At 27.2% G+C, this 18,425-nt stretch overlaps 5 protein-coding genes and 1 long non-coding RNA gene across 9 annotated transcripts; 3 read left to right on the top strand and 3 right to left on the bottom strand.

Moving 5' to 3' along the window:
• Positions 1-1,939: 1,939 nt before the first annotated feature.
• On the bottom strand, positions 1,940-5,767 carry LOC113793013 (uncharacterized). The gene is made up of 2 exons (XM_075820726.1): positions 5,755-5,767; positions 1,940-5,543 (listed from the first exon to the last, which is right to left on the bottom strand). Exons 1-2 carry the CDS (start codon positions 5,760-5,762, stop codon positions 3,473-3,475), a joined length of 2,079 nt encoding a protein of 692 aa, XP_075676841.1. The 5' UTR covers positions 5,763-5,767; the 3' UTR covers positions 1,940-3,472.
• Positions 2,115-3,481, top strand: LOC113793057 (uncharacterized). Its single transcript, XM_027343025.2, has one exon. It carries the CDS (start codon positions 2,115-2,117, stop codon positions 2,967-2,969), a length of 855 nt encoding a protein of 284 aa, XP_027198826.1. The 3' UTR covers positions 2,970-3,481.
• A 1,982-nt stretch (positions 5,768-7,749) lies between the features above and the next one.
• On the bottom strand, positions 7,750-9,663 carry LOC113793003 (uncharacterized). Its single transcript, XM_027342966.2, has one exon. It carries the CDS (start codon positions 9,544-9,546, stop codon positions 8,485-8,487), a length of 1,062 nt encoding a protein of 353 aa, XP_027198767.1. The 5' UTR covers positions 9,547-9,663; the 3' UTR covers positions 7,750-8,484.
• A 7-nt stretch (positions 9,664-9,670) lies between these two features.
• LOC113793004 (very long chain fatty acid elongase 7-like) lies at positions 9,671-12,228 on the top strand. 4 transcript variants are annotated; one of them, XM_075820728.1, is made up of 4 exons: positions 9,671-10,246; positions 11,172-11,197; positions 11,273-11,657; positions 11,732-12,228. In XM_075820728.1, the coding sequence occupies exons 2-4, from the start codon at positions 11,195-11,197 to the stop codon at positions 12,112-12,114; spliced, it is 771 nt and encodes a 256-aa protein (XP_075676843.1). In that variant the 5' UTR covers positions 9,671-10,246; positions 11,172-11,194; the 3' UTR covers positions 12,115-12,228. The 4 variants fall into 4 exon arrangements, with proteins under 4 accessions (XP_075676843.1, XP_075676844.1, XP_027198769.2 ...); XM_027342968.2 differs by lacking the exon at positions 9,671-10,246 and adding an exon at positions 10,277-10,784 and having other exon boundaries at positions 10,938-11,197; XM_075820729.1 differs by lacking the exon at positions 9,671-10,246 and adding an exon at positions 10,267-10,784 and having other exon boundaries at positions 10,938-11,657.
• A 1,423-nt stretch (positions 12,229-13,651) lies between these two features.
• Positions 13,652-15,114, bottom strand: LOC113793002 (uncharacterized). Its single transcript, XM_027342965.2, has one exon. The coding sequence runs from the start codon at positions 14,919-14,921 to the stop codon at positions 14,469-14,471; it is 453 nt and encodes a 150-aa protein (XP_027198766.1). The 5' UTR covers positions 14,922-15,114; the 3' UTR covers positions 13,652-14,468.
• A 1,644-nt stretch (positions 15,115-16,758) lies between these two features.
• On the top strand, positions 16,759-17,965 carry LOC142645127 (uncharacterized). The gene is made up of 2 exons (XR_012846305.1): positions 16,759-16,912; positions 16,973-17,965. It is a non-coding gene; the product is annotated as an uncharacterized LOC142645127 (long non-coding RNA).
• The last annotated feature ends 460 nt before the right edge of the window (positions 17,966-18,425 follow it).

The raw sequence follows: 18,425 nt of genomic DNA, 5'->3' as shown, positions 1-18,425 counted from the left end.
CAATATTTTTCTCTTTCTCTCTTATATTGAATTTAATTCTAAATTTCCAAGTTGAATTTATATTCGGTAAAAACGATCAACAGATTTGAAAAAAATTCCCTCAATCAAAGTTTTCGTTAACCTTGCCAATTATTTGTTAGTTAGCTAGCTAGCTAGTTAGTTTTCTTTTTCATTATCGTTATCACGAATCATGTTTGTCGATTCTATATTTTTCTTATTTCAATAATTGCCTAATCAAATATTATCAACAAAACATCATCTAATCGTAAACAGTATTTCTACATATTAAAAACAAATAAACAAACAAGATGTAAAACAAACTCAACCAAAAAAAAAGGTCTGTATGTTTGTTTTTTTTGTCATTCAATTTATGTTCTTGCATTTAATTGTCGAAATAATTGATAGTGAAAGTGAATGCATAGGATTCTATCCTTGATATTGTTGAAATGTTGGCAATCAATAATAAACCGATAAATGAACATATAGTTTCATTCTATTGATGATATATTGATGGTAAACATTAAATTCATTGCATGCATAAATTATATCTGTTTGTCACCCATTAATGTAGCAATATATTTCTCAAATTATATTCCTTGTTTTTTTTATTTATTATTATGAAAAATAATGATGATCATTGAACAGAATGACAATATTTAGACATTTTTTTTTGTATTCAATTAAGTTGAAAAGTTCAGTGAATTGATCATATTATCGATGCATAATTTTCAATGTATTCACAATTTTTATATTTTCCATCAATCAGATCCGTATAATTTCATTGATTAATTTTCATTACATTCTTTCATTGAATCAATCTTCGAATTTTATTTTCGGTCGGAAAAAAACCTGATGTTGAAATGTTTTTCTTTTCTATTCATTATCATTATAATCATCTTATACGATGAATGTTTAATAATTATTATCATTATCATCATGTACCTGTCGATGTGTGCGTCATCAAATGAAATATTTTGAACAATCAAAGTAAGATAGTGAATTCCATTGGAGAAAGTTGAAATGAAATAGAAAGAGAAAGATGGATAGAGTTACATGAAGAGATAGCTAGATGGATTTTTTTTTTTTGAAAGAGAGTTTTAAAGAGAAGTATTTCAAGAAGAAAATTGTTGATGTAGACATATCAATCAATCGATAAAATTGAAGAACATCTCAGCTTTGTAGCCAATTTTTTCACATAATCATTCAGAAATTTCAATTCTACATTCTGTATTTGGCCAAACATATACGACAAAATAATATCAATAACAAACATTGTCATAACAAAAATTTGACCAAATACGAATATCCTCAATTACGATCACACCATTTTATTTTTATACCATTCGGACAACATTTTGTCATCACCACAAACCACTACAAATTTTTTGTTTTTGTTGTTGTTGTTGTTATTATTGACAATCAAGTTTCATTTCGATTTACCCAAATTAAATTGAATAATTACAGTGAATTTGTTATTGCATGTTTTGGTCATATGAATGATAATCATTCGTATGTTTGTTAATGTTTTTAATATGTTCACATTTTAATCAATCAAGAAAGAATACTGAACGGAACAATTTTTTTCGTGTGTTGTTGTTGTCTTGAACTTGTTTTTTTTCTTGTGTATGTATTCAAGTGTGTTATTTATTTATTTTGATTTATTTTCCTTCTTATATTTGTTCCATTCATTGATACATTAAATTAATCTCTATGATTGTTGTGTTGATTTGTTTCACCTTCAAATTATTCAGCTACTGTCCTTCTTAGATCATTCATTATTAGTTTAACATTGTCGGAATGTACATGCTAGTTTTATTTCAATGTATGATATCTTTGTAACATTGTTTCCTTTAATTAAAATTTTTCAATTTGAAAAAATTTCAATACATTTTTTAATTTTTTTTTTATTTTTCTAATTTCCTCATTCTACTATATGCAGACAATAATTATCGATCATAATAAAATCGGATTATTTTCATTTTTCCCCATTGGCAACCGTCATCGTAAATTTTGAATTATCAAAAAATAAATTTCAACTAAATATTTAAAAAAATCAACGATATTAAATTGCTGACCAAATTTACCGTTGTTGCAATATATAAAAATAAATAAAAATGCAAAATTCAAGTCCAAATCATTTGGAAGTTGATGATGTATTGATATTGGGTGCCGAACAACAATCACGACGCAAATCACAATTGAATCTTAATCTGGTTGGTTCTAATTCTAAATCTGAATCATACAATCATAATTCATATACAAATCGTGCTATTATGGCATTTGTTGATGCTGTTAGTAAAATGAATGACGAAGTTCTCGTACCAAGCCGTTTACGTGACATTGAAGTTCGTGAAACTGATGCTACAGAATTGATGCCAACAAATTCTGATCTATATTCATTCTTCCAAATGTTAAATACAGTTAAAAACGATTTGTTCAGCAGTTCTCTATTTTTTAAAACATTTCAACCGAATCCAAGCGCTTCGAATAGTGGACAGAATAGTGGCCGTGTAACGCCAACGCATTCGTTGAGTCGTCGAAGTTCATATTCAGTTGGTTCTAGTAATGGTATAAGCAATTCCACAATAACAAATGGAACTCAAACAAATGGTACAAAAATCTCACCAACATTATTGTTGCCACCTACACAATTTGATCGGAAACTATCAAGTCCTTGTCCAATGATGCATTCATCCATGGACGACTCTCCATCAGATTTGCTATCACCATCATTATTGTTACCTTCATTATCATTAAGCTATGTTAGTCGTGCAACAAGTCTATCAACTTTATTGGCTGCAGCTGGCCATACGTTTGATGATGGTAATGACACATCTGAAGATCGCGTACAACAAATTATCGGATGCTTTATGTATCATTTATCGGCATTGTATACAATAATGGGACATTTAACTAAAGCCGCCAAATATATTACTAAAAGATATCAGGAAGAAACAAATGATTTGTAATTTTCGATCCAATATATTGTTGAACATATCGATTGATTGAAGAAAAAAAACAATAAACATTTTGATTGTCAATATATTAATCAAATCGATAATAATTTATAATTTATTCTATATATATCATCACGAATTTTTTCTTGATCAATTCCTAGTGGTATGTAGAGTAATTTTAGAATTAAAACGATAAAAAATGATTGATCTTTTTCGACTTACATTATTCACAAATATAATGAATAATTTTATCAATGTATTTGTCTCATTAAATTTATTTCTGACAAATTTTCTGTATTTTTATTTTCTACACAGACTGGCACGAAAAAAAAATGTATTTGAAAACTAATGATAATTATTATTTTTTATTTTGGATTGTCATTGCTGACATACATAAAACACACAAAAAAAAAAAAAGATTTTTTGTTTTTGTTGAATTTTTTTTTCTTTAAAAAAATGAAAATATCTTATAAAGAAATTGATGTGATTGCTCAATTAATTAAAAAAAATTCTCATCATTGATATTCTTTCCCTTTAAGATTCTCATTGATTTTGTTATTTCTGTTAGCCATATCCAAGACTTTTGTTTGTGATTTTATTTCCTTTTTAAGCGGAACAATTTTCAATAATTTATATTGGCCCTTTTCTCGTTGTTGTAATCGGATTCGTTTCCGGCGTTCATTATTTTGTTTGATTCTCATTATTAATGAACTAAATTTTTTTACTTTTAGTTCTTCTTTATCAATTGTTTCAGTTGTTGAAATTCGTTCCTGTTTTTTTAATTGTGGAGTTTTTTTGGTAGGAAATGGTTTGAAAGTGATAAATCGATTCATATAATCATCATTATTAATCCATGGTCTTGATTCATCGATTAGATATTCATCCGATGATGAATTTTCACTAACAATCGAATAATATTCATTATTTTTCATGCTTTTTTCCAATGGTAGTGAATCAAGTTCTGCAATATCCAAAGGTAATGTTGAAAAATTTAATCTTCCAGCATCATCATCATCATTATCATCAATTAGTAATGGTATCGGTGTAATTATTGGACCCATCGATTCGTATTGTTTTGTTATCAACTTTGTTTGATCTTTAGATTTTATCTTTTCAATAACATAATTTTTCTTCATTGTAGAATCTATTACATAATTATTTTTCATTTCATTCATTGTAGTTGTTTGTTGACCATCATTTTGCTTAGTTATATTAATTGGATTACGATCATAATCAGCATTAGCTAGTGTTATATTCAGCATTGTTTTTTTTTCAACATTTGTTTCTAATTTTAATTGATTAACCTTTTCATTTTCTTCGTCTTTTAAATATCGAATCGTTTTTTGAATTTCTTTGAACGATTTAATTGTATTTTTCAATTCAATTGTTTTTATCGAATCATTTATTTTTGTTACAAGAATTTCTTTAGGTTTACTTTCTTCCTTTTCTGATTGCAATGAATCCAATGTGGGCCGAATACTTTTTAAAATTTCTTTGTTGATTTTAGTTTTTAATCCCAAACTGACTGGTCTCGTTTTTTCAGGTTTTGATGGTGGTCTTTCTTTTTGCAGTGGCGATAAACTTTTTTTTTCTTTTGATGACACTATCAACAATGATATTTCCTTTTTCTTTTTTGACATTTCCATTGATGATGATTCTTTTTTCGTTTTTAATGCGTTTAACAATGATATTTCCTTTTTCTTTTTTGACATGTCCATTGGTGATAACTCTTTTTTTGTTTTCAATGCGTTCAACAAAGACATTTCCTTTTTCTTTTTTGACATTTCCATTGGTGATGATTCTTTTTTCGTTTTTAATGCGTTTAACAATGATATTTCTTTTTTTGACATGTCTATAGGTAATGAATTTTTTTTCGTTTTTAATGCGTTCAACAATGATGATTCTTTCATCTTTTTCAATGCGTCTAACAATGATAATTCTTTCATCTTTGCCAATGAGTCAAACAGTGATAAATCTTTTTCCTTTTTCAATGTATCTAGTAGTGGTGAATTTTTCAATTTTATCGCGGGTGACTCTTTTCCCAATTTTAATAAGTTTATCGGTGGTGAATCTTTTCCCACTTTCAATTTGTTTATCATTGATGATTCATTTTTCTTTCTAGATTTGCTTGTACGTGAAGATTCTCTTTTCTTTCTAGATTTGCTTGTACGTGAAGATTCTCTTTTCTTTCTAGTTTTGCTTGTACGTGAAGATTCTCTTTTGTTTTTTGTTGATGGTGATAATTTTATGTCCCTTTTTGATGTACGTGAATGTGACGATCTTTCTTTTCTCGATGAAGCTGACCATTGTTGACCAGGATGCTTATTCGATTTTCTCGATGATTCTTTTTTTGATGTTCTTGATGTTGTTGATCGTCGTGAGTAATCACTTGTCTTTGAACTCGATTTTTCATCATTTTCTTCTCCATATCCTTTACTATGTTTTTCATTATCTTGTTTTTTTCCCGATGGTAATCCAGAATTCCCCATTACCACCGCGATTATATTCACCAATAACTTTAGCAAATAATATCCATATTTATAGTAAACAAATTCCAATTTTAATTCCAATGTTTTGTTAAAATTTCTATTAAAAATAAAACAAAAAAATTATCAAAATTAATTAATTAAAACAATTCCAATATTGAATTAATTTATTTGAAATATACTAGCATATGTTAATGAAATTATGTCAAGTAAATTATCATCAACATCAAATACAATAACAACAACATGTTGATGTTTAATTCAAAATGAATTAAAATACAACAAAGTCAAAATATGTGAAGAAAACAAACAAATTCATTTGATTTCCATCATCAAACAGGAAATAATAATAACTAAAATCGAAGCAATTTAGAAAGAAAAACAATGTTTAATCATCAAGAAAGAATGAAAAACGAGTTTTCAAAAAAAAATTGTATAAAAACGCCTTTTCATAATCTTTTCAGGAATTTTTTTGAAATATAATATTTTTTTGTAACAGAAGAAACAAGCGTTATATTATGATGAATTGAATGAATGTTTTCTTTCACTTTATCATTCTTTATACGTTTTCAACAATCAATCAATCAAATCAACCGAAATTGATATTAAAAAAAACAAATAACTAATAACTGTTGTTCGATTTAAATGTAATTTATCATTTCTGTATTTGAATTTCGTATTGATAAAATCCAGATCATCAAACAAAATAGAGTATTTGTTTGACATAAAATAAATAAAATAATGTTGGTTTTTCCTGGGGTGTTGTCTATAAATATATTAGATTATTTCTATAAGTATTTCATGAATACAATCATTCATAATATTAGTTTCTGTATTGTTTTCTTTTGCTTTATTTTACATTTTTCACTTTCACATTGCGTGCCGAGATTTGTCGTCAAAAAAAAAAGAATAATAATAAATGCTTTGCCTTTGTTATATTTTCAAAAATAAATTTCGTTATCATGATCATCAGCATCTTATACATGATGATAACGATTGAAAACAAAACAAAAAATCATAAACTATCCGAGTGTTATATTATTATTTTAATCGTTTTTTTCCATGGAAGAATTGTGTCTTGGCTTACATTTTCTTTGCTATTTCTCACTATATATGCTCATTTGAACAATAGATTGATGAAAGGATCTGTGATAAGAAAAATATAAAATTCTTTATATTCACAAATAAAATCTAGGAAAAAAACATAACGAGAATGGGAAAAAATGTCACTTAGGTCTATTTTCCTGTCAACGATTATGACTAATCCGATAAAAACAATTGTCCAGCAAACAACATAACAAAGCATAATAAAGAAAAAAAAATGAGATTATGATAAAAACAAAACAAAAACTTAGGAATCAGAATATGAAAAAAATGATAAACACTAAAACATGCGCCAATTCGCGATTAGATTATTTAACGGCTACAAATAAAAAAAAACGACGAATATAAATGTATGGAAGAAAAATTTATTCATATAATGATAACATATGGTAAACATAAAAGTTTAGAACAGGATGATAAAATAACTGTATATATTGTGGAAATATATGAAACCGACTAATGAAAATAGAATGGGCAATTTGATCATCTAGAAATCATGTATTTGTTTAAATGATGATAATAATAATATCAGGGCGGAGGGCGTATGTGTGTTCATATTTATATAAATAGGAAGATAAGCGTGTATGTGTTAAGGTTGAATTCAGTATCATCATGCGACACAGAATATATAACGTTTGAAATTTGCAGAAGACAAACACCAAGACTCAATTCACTGTTATTGTGTAAGTGTATTTCGAAAACATTTTTCTTCCCCTTTTTTTTGATAGCTGATAAGAGGAGTTGTTTGAATATCAGACAAAAATAATTATTCAATTCAATCCATGCATATACTTTGTTCATTTTTTGTGATATCAAAAAAAAACAGCTCAGTAATCAATCCAGTCGTAATACAATTAAACCCGGCAAACTAAAGTGAGTCATTTGAATGTTTTAGATCACATTATTTGCTTTATTTGATTACCAGCACAACGATCATCATTCGGTATCATCATCAAAACCATTTTAACGTTGAATCGTGAATTAATTTTTCATCTTTTCATTTTCAAAACTTTCGAACAGATATTAGACGTTTTTTCTGAATTTTTTAATTTAACTCCAAAGTTATCATTCGAATTTAAATTCTATTCGTATTTCTTTTTAATTATTGTCGATTAATCATCATAATCATAAGCAAGAAAAAATGAAACGAATCATTATGATAACAATTGTAATCGTTTTATTTATGGTTATATTGATCAATGGTAATCCCACTGAGGGTGATTCAGTGGAATCATCAATAAAACAGGTAGAAAAAGCCGAAATAAATGCCGATACATTCAAAAAAACTGTCAAAGATTTTGCTGAATCTGCACAGAATGTTGTTAATAAAACGGCCGATGGTGTTAATAATTTGGTTGATAAAATTGCGGAAGGAATGCCTAGTAAATCATCATCTTTGCAGGCAAATTTGATAATTTCATTTATTAGCAATGTATTTTTGTTTATTGTTATAAATCAATTCTAGATACATATACATGAAAGTTGTTTTTTCTTATCAAATAAATATCATCGGAAATATAACTAATTCTTTAATAAACAATGATCATAATGTTGATGATACAATAAAACCAAACTCAATATTTATTCAACACACATCTCAAACTTATAATCTCAATTATACTCATATATATCTCATCATTTATTTTGGTGAATAAAATTTTATTAAAAATTCGAATTGTGTAAAAAAAATTCAATTCATACAATCTTGATTTTCAAAAAATTGAAAAATTTGAACATTTGGGAGAAAAGATCATCAGACAACCTTGAAATAATGACAATCGCATTGAAATGGAAAATAACAGATATTTCGAAAATAAACATGAATGTTGTAAAATGATATGTGATAATTGTGTTGTCAATAAACACTTGATTTAAAGTTTGCCAAAGTTTGAAAAAAATTGTTGACAAACGATACCATATCCACATTTGCCTTTATATTAAGCTAATTGAAGCTCGAGTTCATGTTCGAGAAGCATTTTTTCCGAATCAAATTTTCGAATTAGTTGTAAAATTTTTTCGTAAATCGATTCGGGTTTGAGATTTTGGATGGCCGTAAAGATTTCTTCGTAAGCATCATTATTATATGTATAATTGCCCACTATTTCATTTACCGTTATAAATCTGTTTCGAATCTCATCCAATTGTTCTTCAATCGGATTTTTTAACATTTTCAATTCATTTCGAAGTTGACAATGATCATAGTATAGATTAAGTTTTTCTTGATATTTTTCAAGCAAATTTTTAAATTCAATCAATTGTTCGATCAATTTACTTAAACGACTTTTGAATGGCATTAAATTTGCTTCAACAAAATCATTCAAGTCCGATAAGTCGTTATCACATTCATTCAATGATTTCATTTTCAAATATTTTAAAAGAATAGAATCGATTTCATTTCGAACATCATTCTTGAAACGCTCAGAGATTAAAGATATTGATTGATTGTAATGGTCGATGACATCTTTTAGCCGGAACAATGATTCTTTGATGAAATTATCCAATTTATTATTATCAAGTTGGCTGCCTACACCACTTTCATATGTTTCATTAATGGATTGTTTCATTTTTTGACAAGATTCAATAATATCCAAATTATTTTCAGTTGTGTTTCTATGATTGAATTCTTGATTTCCACGTTTTTTGAGAAGATTACGGTTAAATTCAATTAATCTTTTGTATTCGTGTTGTTCATCCAGTGATTGTTGTAGTTGAGCGATTCGATTGTCAGTACATTCCGTCGATTCGATTGAATCTATTTTGTTAATTTCCAATGTAGAATCATCAATAAAAATTCCATCTTCAACGATTGTCTCAATCAATTTGTACAGCCAGGGAGTACACATGGCCTCCTTTCTCAAGAATCCATGTATTTCAATAAATTCTTTTTTACTAAAATGAAGATTTTCAGGATCGCTTTCGGCCAATTTCTGAAAAAATTCTTGAATGTAATATTTTTTCCGTTCAATCAAACCTTTGAATTGTCTACGTTGTTGATTCATGGCGATATTCTTCCAAAATTTGCTTCCTTTTTTGATGAATAAATTTTTTGATTTTCAATTTCAATTTGAAACTTCAACTGCCGCGCATAAAAATAAACACATCTGTTGCTCTATTAACAAAATACGTTATCATTAGTTTCCTTAATTTGGCGATAGATGGTAGTAAATAGTAGTAATATTAGGCGGGAAAATTTAAATCAAACGAAAATGGTACAACGAGGTCAGATAATCGAAACTAAAAAAACAAAATGAAAATTGTGATTTTTTTTCGGAAAAAGTAAAATGACGTTTTCCAACAAACAATAAAAACCAAGATGAAATTTTTCATCTCGCACCTTTTTTTTAAACACAATGGAACAAGAGAAACCGGTTTCAATTGTATTGGATGTTTTTGAAGCATCCAAAATGATTCCAAATAGAGATGGCAATTCAAGAAGTAATTCCCATTATCAGTGAAAGCATGAAACACGCCATGAATGGTCGTTTTTTTGAGGTGAAAAGCAAACCGACATTTCGACAACACGAATCTCAACAATCATCTAATCGTCAATTTAATTTAAAAAAAAATTTTAACAATACAATATGCTCATATTTGACGAGGTTCCATGCCGATAACAACAACTTCAATTCGTTTTTTTCATGAGCTGAAGATAATAAACTGAAAATTGTTTTTTCAAACGAATTGTGATTGTGTTGTTTAGTATGTTTCAAATAAAATTTTACTTTACCATTACGATCAATCGATTAATTCTTATTTTTGATTGATCGACGAAAAACGAAATTTATTTTGAGAGATAATGAGAGAATTTCTATAATTTTCAAGGAAAAGACTAGGGTTTTATACCATTTTCTTGCTACAACTTATCTTGTCATTTATTTTTTATTATCATGATTAACGTCGAAAAAATACACAAAAAATCAATTTTCAATTTAGTATCAATGAAACTTAGCTAATAGTTTTTTTCATTCTCTTGTCATCGTTTACGTCAATGTTTGTAGCCTATATCTTATAAAACTTGTCGTTATTGTTGATTGTCTCTTACATTTTAATTAGAATTTTTTTTCACGAGAAAAAAAATCTGAAAATAATGACACTCAAATAAATACACAAATGTTAACATCGAATCTTGTGTAAAATGGATCTCGATTCAGTTATTTTCCTATAAAAAGTGAGACAAAAATAAACTTTTTTTCATCTGTCATTTATCATTGAATTTTTTGGTTCTGATTTTTTTCAGGTAGGTTTATTGTTTTATCATTATTTTGAATGAATACAAATATAATAAAATAATTCAATGAAATTTAATTTTTCTTTTTTCTTTTTTTTTTTGTCATTTTTATCATGTCAAAATTTTCGTCTTTTTCTCAATCAATCATTAATATTGATATAGTTATTATTAGTTTCTTTATTTTGAGTTGTGACAATAAAACAGCAAAAAAATCATTTAAAATTTTTCCTGTTGTTGAATTTTGTATAAATTTCCTTGTTCAAAATTGTTTTTATATTGATTTGTAATCTTTAACCGTTATCAACTACTATTTTATTTGAAATTTGCTCAACGAAATGGCACATTTGCTCAAAACATGTTGGTATTATTGTCATCAATATTGGATCGATATTCAAGATCCACGTACAGCCGATTATCCAATGGTTATTACCGAATTTAATCATTTGATTTTGAATTTCATTCCAATTGAAATGATTGATTTTTTTTTTGAATTTTAGGTTGGCGGTGGTGCATGGAAAATTGTCTTGGTTATCTTAACTTATTGGCTATTAGTGAAAAAAATTCTTCCATATTATATGCAAAATCGCGCACCGTATGATCTAAAAATTATTATTGTCATCTATAATTCGATAATGGTCATCTCTAATGCGTCATTCTTTTTTATGTTATTAAATTATGTTGATGGTCGATTATTTTTTGATTTCAAATATCCTGATCGCAATGACCGTAGTCCGAAGACAATGACAATGCTTTGGCTTGCATGGTTTGGTTATTTATCAAGATTTTTTGACATGTTTGATACGATATTCTTTGCTTTGCGAAAAAAATATAATCAAATTACATTTCTACATGTATATCATCATATGATTGTACCGTTTTTGGGTAAGATTCTTCATTACGTTAAAATATCGATCAAATATTCTTGCTAATTTATTGCTCTTTAAATATCCATTTAGGCTGGTTTTCATTCAAATTAAATCCAATAATACCGATTATTATGATGTTTGCAGCTTTTAACACCGTTATTCATGTGATAATGTATTCATATTATGCGTTAGCAGCGTTTGGACCAAAAATGCAAAAATATTTATGGTGGAAAAAATATATCACACAATTACAATTATTACAATTTTTGATCTGTGGCCTTTATGGAATAGTATTATATTTTCGTCAAACTGGCTATCCAATGACATGGTTTGTCATTGCCGTTGGACAAAATCCAATATTTTTCTACATGTTTTATGATTTTTATCGACGATCATATCGAAATGAATCTAAGCAATTGCATAAAAATGAGAAATCCATGATCACTAATGATAATGGTAAAAAAAGTTCATGAGAAAAACAATTCATAACAAATTTTATAGATACCTTGATTAATAAATTTTAAATTATATGTATTTTTTCAAATTTTGAACTTAAGGTGATAATAAAATCTAAAATATAACCAGAATTACATTAAAGTTTTTCTTACAGCCAAAAGATGGCACACTAGTTTGCAAAAAAATGTAGTTTTCATTCGAATTTTTATCAGCGAACGAGTTTATGGAATTTTTTTTCCAGGTAAACAAATTGATTGAATCGGCCGACCAACTCATCCAAATCAAATAAAATTTGTCTATTTTTAGCCCACTTATCCATATATGAATGATAATTCAAATGTGATTATGATGATGTTGATGACCAACAGAAATGATGCTTAAAATAGTAAATTCATCTCTTCAAAAAAAGATTTATTGCACATACATTTTGTGTAAAGTAAATGGAAATGGTTGGCCGAAATTGTTCTTAAGTTATTGTCCAAAATTATAAAATAACCAATCACATGACATGAAAAATCAAGCTGTAGATCTTGTTGTTGTTGTTGCTGCTGCTGCTATTTTTCTCATTTGTCTCAGTATAATTACCGTATAACCAAAATCGAAAGTTCTCGTTCACTCTCGATTTCACTTGTATTATCTTCATAATCATGTTTCCATTTTTGTCCTCGGTCAGTGGATTTCAAATTTAGATTTTGCTTACTTATAGCGAGAAAAAAGGAGAACATTTGATCACATAAATTAAAAAAAGGAAAAAAACTCGAATTAGATATTTACAAAAAAAACATCAAACAAAATGAAATCCACTTGACAATTTCTTCAATGAATGATTTTTTATCGTTTCTTATCCACCATCATTAGGTCGCCTTGATCCATTCCATATCAAAAATTCGATTATCAATAATTAAAAACAAAAATTCCATAATTTAGAAAAAAATATCAACAGCCAAACGGAACATCGACATTATAATGCATGACCTAATTTCATTCATCCAACATCATTAAAGTGTCCGATTTCTGCTCTTTTCATGACGAAAAATTTTTTGTTTCTAATTCAAAACATAGTGTTTTTGTTGTTATCGCTATCCTTATAAATAGCGTTATACACAAACAAGGCAAAAAAGAAAAATTTGATTCGGTAAATCCAAAGATCAAGGATCCTGGCTCCAAACAGAACAAAACAAGGATTCGGTATTCATCACTATTATCAATTTAGTTCAAACGAAAAAAAAACTAGAAAAAAGAGAATTGTGGTCACGGCGACGACCGAAATTCGTGATGATGACATTCAATATACAATTTCCTTCCCACACCTCACACACACTCGGATAAACAAAAGATGATGATTATTATGATGATGATGATGGTGGTGGTGGTTATTAGAGCTTAGTTCATAATTTCTTTTTAAACATTCCAATCGCTAATTATCATATAGGGCAGCGCACATGTGAAATATGAATGATTCGCACACATTAGTACACACGTATGCAAAAAAGAAATAAGAAAAAATCCATTTTCAAAGAAAACAAAACGAAAAAATAATTAAACAAAATGAAATAAGAATTCGAATCAAATTTATTTTATATGAAACATTATACTTATCATTTTTTATATACTTTCTATCAAATAGAATATTAATTTACAAATATATTTTTTTTTGTGTGTAATAATGTTGTTGTTCATTATCATCATCATCATCATCATTGTAACATAGGAACAAAATTAATGAATATTTACAAAATTATATAAGAATAATTAAATTCGTAAGAAGAGAAAGAAAAGAGATGAAAAAATTGAAAGGAAATAAAATTCTCAGAGTTTAATCTTGAGTTTAGCATTTTTTCATAATTTAAGTGAATAATGATGGTGAAAATGATTCATGGTGTTGATGAATCTTGTCTCGTAACAAAATATGAATAGGAAGCCATTTAAAGTGAAATAGTGTGATTTAAATTAATGAACTCTCACAAAGTATTTAAGTATCATTTTAGTAGAGAGTAAAATGTTATTTGTGTTTGTTTTTTCTTACGATTCAATAGTGAATTTGATTTGATAAATTTCAAATCATAATTATAACAATCAGATGAAAAACTACTGTGCTGATGATTAGGACGATGAATATGATGATGTCATGAACAAATTCATTGGTTCGATAGTGTGGATTCTATTCAGTAAACAATTGATCAAAATGATGATGATTATGATGATTATGATAATAATGGTGCTTGATGTTTGATGATTAGGAAGCATCAAAATTTCAATCATGGATTGAATGCATGGATGAGCGAATAGGAAACCATTGGTTAGTGAATATTTTGTTGTCGTTGGTTGTATCTAAAGATGTTTGATGTAAATTCTAACATTTTCTTTTTCTTTAACGTCGCGTTGCTTCGGACAATCCAGGTCGTTGCGATCCACCATCCAAACTTAGAAATGGTTTTCTAACCTTAATAACGTTAATATATTTTGTTGCTTCAACTTTTGGTGGTTTTGCTTCACGCCTGAATCGAAAAATTCTTGATGAACGTTCAACCATATTGCTGATAGCATTGCTGATAGCGTTGCTATTGCTCGATGATCCACCAGTGACGCCTAATAATCGAGCTTTCTTTAATAAATTACTCGTGTCCAATAGGAACAATGTTCGATGCAATCGTTGTGAATTACGTTGTAAATCTCCACTATCCGGTACAAATGAATCTCCATCGTCGAATATTGGTAAACCATCACAAGTGATGGCTAAATTAAACAATATAAAAATGGAACAAATTATAGAAGCCGAAGCGATGAATTTATTTGTTATAAAGAATGATGATGATCGAATCATTTTGAAAATCTTTATGTAGAAATGAAGCGAAAAAAACTTTTTTTGTAAAAACAAATTTCGACTGACGAAAAAAATCAATAATGATGTTTTGTTGCTTTGAAATGGATTCAATTTAATTTGGTATCTTTTCGATTGGTTTATTTATTTGTTTGTCGTGTGCTTGTATTCGTAATGATAACTTATGAGTGATGTAGAATTTACCAACGGTATTTATACTAATCGTTAATTTTGAATTAGGTTCAATAAGAAATTTATTTTTTATTTTTATCATTTTTAAATAAAAAGGCGTGTTTCTGTTTATCCATATCCAACAAAAGTATACAGCCAATCATAGTAATCTCTATAAAAAGATATATAGAAAGAGAGAACAAAAAAAAATAAGATCAAATCTTAAGATTTCTCACTAAATTTTATCATCATATGAACATTGAATAGCAAAAGTAAGAAAAGAGAAAAAATAAAAACTTAATCTTTTTATTGCGAACATCTTTATACGAACGTGCGATCGGTCTTTTTTCTGAAAAATATCATGCCTGAAAATCATTTTTTCCCCTCAAAGATATTGATAATAATAACAATTATAAACAAACTGGTACTTTTTGGCACAGCTTTCTTATTTTATTTTATTTTTTTGATTTTGTAAACTTATCTAATGAATAGATATATGTTCTCATATATATTCAAAAGAAAAAAAATACAACGGATTAATCAATTGATTGAATCAAATCAATCAATTGGTGGCAACAACAGAAAAAAAATTATCTATTTTTCTTTATATCGAAAGTCTTAGGTTCTTTCTTTCTCTTCTACTATCTTTACACCCCCACACATTAAAAATGACTTTTTTCAAAAATTTGCCATTAATTTGATTATGAATGAATTAATGAAAATGATAAAATTATGAACAAACAAAAAAAAGAAAAAGAAAAATACTTGGCTCTTAAAAATGAAACAAACAAAACCAAAACAACAACAAAAAAAAATAGAATCAGCATTCATTTTATTCATGACCAAATGCCGATTATGATGTTGATAATGATGGTGATAATGATGAAAATGATTGTGTATAACGTGTGTTCTGATTCGTTTTCAAATAATACCTAAGAAAAATAAATCGGATCTTCTTACAATTTAACAATTAGATTTCAGTATTCATTGTTTTCATTCTTCAATAACAGTGATATTCAATTGGTCTATTGAATCAATTTTGTCAGATAAATTCCAATCACACTTTTCAAACCATGAGATTTATTTATTCTGTTCCCACCAAAAGTAAATTATCACCAGATTAAACTAATGGAAAAACAAAAATTGTGAACAACTATATGGATGAAACTATTAATTAATTTTCTTATGATAATTTTTTTTTCATTAAAGCAACAATAATCAAAGCTTATCAGTTGTTTGTTTATTCGTTATTTTACAAAAGATCATTCGATCCAATATTTGAAAAAAACAAACAATTTAGGCATGTTGCCAATGATTATAACATTCATCAGTATTGATGATGAAATGATTGTTTCTGCTTTCTTGATTGGTTGACCATTAGCGAGAAAAAATCATTCGATTCATATTATTTTTTGTAAATAAAATGTTACTGAAAAAAATAAGTAAGGAATAATAATTATAATCCATTAATGCAAATATTACAACTGAATTATTTTAAATTCAATGACAATCACTTGATTCAAAAAAGCGAAACGATTTCAGTGTAATTGGGGATAAGAGTGTTTTTTTGACAGAAAAAACCAACAGGTAGCAATAGAAATATCATTCCTGTAAATCACTTTACTAATCAATTATTACATCAATTAATTACGAATAGTTGGATATGATTGATTTAATCAAATTGTCAATATTATCATTTGATAATAATATTAATTCATTCATATGATTAACAATTTAAAAAAAATGATTTATTTAAATAAAAAGACGATGGCCGAAAATATCACGAGGACCGTCATACCATCATCACCATTTGATATGTTTATGTAAGTTGGTGCGAGTAAGTGTGTGTACTTGTGATATTAAATTGTTTTTGTCATTTTTAGCAAATCAGATGATGATATCATCAATCAAAAAAAAATGTAATATTCAAAAATATGACGATTATGAGATTCCTTGTGACGATAATAAATTGAAAATAATCAAATTTTGATACTGTGATTAGATTATTAAATTAAAACAACACAAACAAAAATTGGATTTCGGAATTTGATCGTGGATAACCACGATCACCGTCACAACCATCATCATCATCATCCTCCTTGTCATCATCGATTTTGGATAAACATTAGTTTGTTTATGAGAAAATCCCCTAATTTCGAAATCATTTATATAAGTTGTCCATTAGATTCCGAATTAACTAAATAAAATTCAAAAATCTATTCAATCGTTGAACAAGTTTTAATTTTTTCAATTATTATAACCAGAGATTCCTATTGAATAATCAGACTATTTTTATATTTGAATTGAAATAGGAAAAAAAAATATTAATCAAAAAAATCATGATTATGTTGAAGTCCGGTTAAACCTGTAATTTGGTTGATTTCCTCCCTTTTTTTTGGTAGAAATTCCTTTGGAATGATCAATTGTTAAAGATTCATTTTCGAAAAAAAGTCTTGATTGTGTGATTATATTTCAAATTTATCATAATGACAATCATCATCACAACCATTATGAATGAAAGATGTTGACAAGTTCATTTCAAAACATTATCCATATTTCATAAAATGTCATGATGAGATCGATTAATCTACAAATAATCTCAAGTTTGATTAGTTTTTGTTATTTTCTGAGCATTTTTCAAAATTTTGTTTTTGTTTTTTAATTTCAGTGAGGATGATGATTGCCTCCATGAGATGAGAATGATCCGAAAATGAAGATTCCATTCCACCCAAACCATTTATGTTTGTTTGTTTTATTGATTATCAAGATTTTATTTGATCAATCAAGAAGACATTTTAACAGTACAATCATTTTGTACGATCAATGAAATTTATTCATGTGACTTTCAAATGAATAAATTTCAATGAATGAACAAAGACTAATTTATAATCATTTTGACACAATATTACAGTATTTTCTCACACGATTTCTTTTTACAAATTTTAATAGATTTATTCATTTCATTTTAAAAATGACAAAATGTTTTTGAAAAAAACTAAAGTACCTATGGATAAAAATATATAAAGATCAATTTGAATTTGTTTTGAATCCAGATTTTCTTTTTCAATTGATCATGAATGTATTCAGTGATCATTGAAAATCAAAATGATCCAATTTTTGGCAAAAATATTTTTGTTTGATGAAATATATCATGTTGTTTGATTTAATATAATCTCAGCATTACATTTACCTATGAATCGAAAGATCAGGCTAATAATAAATAAATTTTCAATGTCGTTATAATATCACTGTAACTTTTTTTTATAGGAATGTTGAAAAATTTATCCAGTATCGAAGATACTCTGTAAGAAACTTGGCCAACTAAATTGATATGCT

The sequence above is a fragment of the Dermatophagoides pteronyssinus genome, unplaced genomic scaffold (genome assembly GCF_027571235.1).
Source record: "Dermatophagoides pteronyssinus isolate colony J.1.1.1.1 unplaced genomic scaffold, Derpt_VIB-CSIC_2022.12 sq0007, whole genome shotgun sequence".
In the NCBI taxonomy this organism is placed as follows: domain Eukaryota; kingdom Metazoa; phylum Arthropoda; class Arachnida; order Sarcoptiformes; family Pyroglyphidae; genus Dermatophagoides; species Dermatophagoides pteronyssinus.
This window is presented reverse-complemented; position numbering and strand designations above follow the sequence as displayed.

Excerpts from the sequence above, each read along its gene's own strand:
- LOC113793057 (XM_027343025.2), top strand. The coding sequence starts at position 2,115 with ATGCAAAATTCAAGTCCAAATCATTTGGAAGTTGATGATGTATTGATA.
- LOC113793003 (XM_027342966.2), bottom strand. The coding sequence starts at position 9,546 with ATGAATCAACAACGTAGACAATTCAAAGGTTTGATTGAACGGAAAAAA.
- LOC113793004 (XM_027342968.2), top strand. The coding sequence starts at position 11,111 with ATGGCACATTTGCTCAAAACATGTTGGTATTATTGTCATCAATATTGG. Across the intron at positions 11,198-11,272 it reads GTACAGCCGATTATCCAATG|GTTGGCGGTGGTGCATGGAA; the intron begins GTTATTACCGAA and ends TTTGAATTTTAG. Across the intron at positions 11,658-11,731 it reads TATGATTGTACCGTTTTTGG|GCTGGTTTTCATTCAAATTA; the intron begins GTAAGATTCTTC and ends ATATCCATTTAG.
- LOC113793002 (XM_027342965.2), bottom strand. The coding sequence starts at position 14,921 with ATGATTCGATCATCATCATTCTTTATAACAAATAAATTCATCGCTTCG.